This window comes from Microtus ochrogaster, chromosome 2 (assembly GCF_000317375.1).
Source record: "Microtus ochrogaster isolate Prairie Vole_2 chromosome 2, MicOch1.0, whole genome shotgun sequence".
Classification (NCBI taxonomy): domain Eukaryota; kingdom Metazoa; phylum Chordata; class Mammalia; order Rodentia; family Cricetidae; genus Microtus; species Microtus ochrogaster.
Window position 1 is genome coordinate 16,616,524 of NC_022010.1, and position 3,453 is coordinate 16,619,976.

At 46.6% G+C, this 3,453-nt stretch overlaps 1 protein-coding gene across 2 annotated transcripts in view; it reads left to right on the top strand.

Moving 5' to 3' along the window:
• The window catches only part of Ptpn11 (protein tyrosine phosphatase, non-receptor type 11), a 75,331-nt gene that overhangs the window by 23,402 nt on the left and 48,476 nt on the right, over positions 1-3,453 (top strand). For both annotated transcript variants that reach the window (XM_013349999.1, XM_005344483.2), the window contains exon 2: positions 1,315-1,437. In XM_013349999.1, coding sequence (XP_013205453.1) covers positions 1,315-1,437 — 123 coding nt within the window. The remainder of the gene's footprint in view (positions 1-1,314; positions 1,438-3,453) is intronic.

Genomic DNA, 3,453 nt, shown 5'->3' on the forward strand with positions numbered 1-3,453 from the left:
ACTCCTCTCCCCCTCCCTCTCCAGTCCAGACAGGGTCTCATGCAGCTTAGGCTGTAGCTGAGGATAGCCTTCACCTCTCAAGTACTGAGATTTGGGTGTGTACCCCTCTCCCTGTTTTTTGTGGTATGGCTAATGCAGTACTGAAGTGGAACTCGGGGTCCCATGCATGCTAAGCAAGGACTCTAACATTTAATATTGACTCTTATTTTCTGGGAGTATTTAGATATTTAGAAATAACAGCCGCTAAAAACACAGGATCTTAACATTAATTCACTTAACATGAATCTTGGTGATTTGAAGTCCATAAAGGAGATCTTAGATATTTTATTTAAGTAGTGTGTGTTCGTTCGTATGTGCATGTGCACACTCTTGGATGAGTAGGGGTGCCCTTGGAGGTCAGAAGACAGAATCACATTCTCTGGAGCTAGGTTACAGGTTGTTGTTAGCCACCATGTAGGTGCTAGAGGAAGCAAAAAGGAGAAGTTGCTGGAATTGGGGGTAAATCTTTTGAAGCAAATGCCATCCACAATGGTCACTTTTGTCTTCTAAAGGACTTTGTATTTAAAGTGCCCAGTGTGGGATCTGGAGGCACACAGTCTGCTATTTGTAACAGGTGACACTGCCAGTAGGGTAGTGTCTGCTGTGGGCATGGTGTGGGAGAGTTCAAGTTCTGGGCTAGCCTTGGGTACCTAGTGACCCCTGTTTCAAAAACAGAAAAGAGAAAAAGAAAGAAAACAGTTCTGTTACTGTGATGTTTGTCAGATTTTTTTTTTTTAAAACAAATATTCTATGGGGAGGCAGCTTATGTTTTTTTCTGGAAATACCTTGTTCTGCTCTTATGTCTGTATATTTGTCTCTACATGTGTATTAAACGTTAAGTTTGCATGGATGTCTCCCTTTGCAGTCTGGTACCCTGTGAGTGTTCTGGTTCTTTAGCAGTGTGAACCTGGCTCTTGTGAGCCTCCGAACCTGTCTGATTCATGAGGTAGTTTGTGTTTGTCTGGTTTCATTGCTTGCAGACAATTTCCTGATCGTATGGATGACCTTTTGGGGCAGAAAAATCCACAAGTTCATTGTGTGAATAGCGCAGCCCTACTGGCCTTGCCCCTCTCCCACCTCCAGTACCTGCAGGATGGCAGGATCTCAGTGTTCCACCCAGGAAAAGGGACTAAGGAAAGGGGAAGGTCTGGCCTGGAAACTAGCTGTCAGCTGCTGCTCACAGGCCTCCACCATGATGGTGTGAGGGTTCTCAGCTGTGGTGGTGTGGGTGTTACTGAGGTGTCTGGTTCTCAATGTTGTTTTTCCTCCTTCCAGATGGTTTCACCCCAACATCACTGGTGTGGAGGCAGAGAATCTCCTGCTGACCAGAGGAGTCGATGGCAGTTTTTTGGCAAGGCCCAGTAAGAGTAACCCTGGAGACTTCACTCTGTCTGTTAGGTAAGTTGGAAGGTAAAGGGAGACACTCAGGGTGTTTTCAGAGAAAGGGCGAGGCCACATTTGACTGCCTCACCCCTTCCTGCAGAGCTTGAGGGCCTGTTGCCCTGTGGAGCCACTCAGGACATTGGCTGCTCCTATGCTTTTTTTTTTTTTTTTATGATTTTATGTGTATGAATGTTCTGCTTGTATGTATGTGTGTGTGCCCTGTGTGTGCTTGGTGCCCACAGAGCCTAGAAGAGGACATCAGATCCCCTGGAACTGGAGTAACAGATACTTGTGAGCCACCATGTGGGTGCTGGGAACTGAACCTGACTCCTTAGGAAGAGCAGCCAGTGCTCCTAACCGATGAACCAACTCTCCAGCCCCAGTTCCCATGCCTTTTGTGGTCACCCAGAGTCACAGCCTTGGGAAGCAGTGGAAAGGTTACTGGGCTTCTGCTTACAGCGGTAACCAAGCATACCTTGGGCAGAGATATACACCTGGAGCCTCCAGGGCTGAGTCCTGCCTCCTGGTTTTTCTTTTCGGTTATGGATTTTGTCGGGAAACGGGTTCTGTTAAGGTTCTTCACATCACTTTCCTTGGTCAAGAATGAAAACCTCTGTGAGGAAGTTGTGGTCCCCTTGAATCCCTGCCCTGTCCCGTTTCCATCCTCTTTCCCAGAGGAAGCCATTGTCCAGAGTTTGCATGGATCCTCTTGATGTGTTGCATACTTGACTGCCTCATGAGCTCTGTGTTCCCAGCATGTTAATCATTCTGTAGTTCATGTATCCATTGAAATGCTGTTTGAGCTGCATGCTGGGACATCTAGCTGTTCATTGTAATGGCTCCTTGGTGGTCAAACGATGCAAACATACGAACTTCTTCATTCTTCTAGTGATGGACATTGGGAGGCTTTGGTTTGTTTTAAATCCTTGGGGACAGTGTGGTGCATCCTCACAGTCCTATTGAGCAGGCATGGGGGAATTTCCTAGATGATGATTTTTTTTTTAAATTTATTTATTTATTGAGGATTTCCGCCTCCTCCCCGCCACCGCCCTCCACCTCCCCCCCCCCGCCCCGGTCAAGTCCTCTCCCCCATCAGCCCGAAGAGCCATCAGGGCTCCCTGACCTGTGGGAAGTCCAAGGACCGCCCACCTCCATCCAGGTTCAGTAAGTTGAGCATCCAAACTGCCCAAGCCCCCCCAAAGCCCACACGTGCAGTAGGATCAAAAACCCATTGCCATTGTTCTTGAGTTTTCAGTAGTCCTCATTGTCCGCTATGTTCAGCAAGTCCGGTTTTATCCCATGCTTTTTCAGATTCAGGCCAGCTGGCCTTGGTGAATTCCCTAACGAACATCCCCATTGTCTCAGAGTGTGGGTGTACCCCTCGCGGTCCTGAGTTCCTTGCTCGTGCTCCCCCTCCTTCTGCTCCTGATTTGGACCTTGAGATTTCTGTCCGGTGCTCCAATCTGGGTCTCTGTCTCTGTCTCCTTTCATCGCCTGATGAAGTAGATGATGATTTCTATATGCCTTTTCTAGCTATTTAAACTGAAGTGTATGAGTTTGATTTTATAGACATTACTTCCACATAGGGAAGAGTAATTCATGTCCTTGAGAATTTATTTAGAATCTCACTGGGACTTAGGAAGTGCCCATTTATTTAATTAATTCATCCATCCATTCATCCATCTATCCATTCATTTATTTTTATTTATGACACAGGGTCTCACTAGATAGCACTGGCTGGCCTGGAACTTGATATACAGACCAGGTTGGCCTTGAATTCACAGAGATTTACTTGCTTTCCTGTTAGGATTACAGGCATACTTCACATCATGCCAGATTCTTGAGCCTTTTGAAAGAAAAAGGATCCGTAGGAACTCAGCCTGAGTCTTACATGAAGAGTTGTTATTGCCGACTGGACAGTGCATGCTAGACTTATGTATTATTCATCAGGTTTTAGATATCCTTGTTCATTATGTGTGTGATGTGCATCTGCCACAGTCCCTCCTCCTCCTCAGTCCCCTCCTCCTCCTC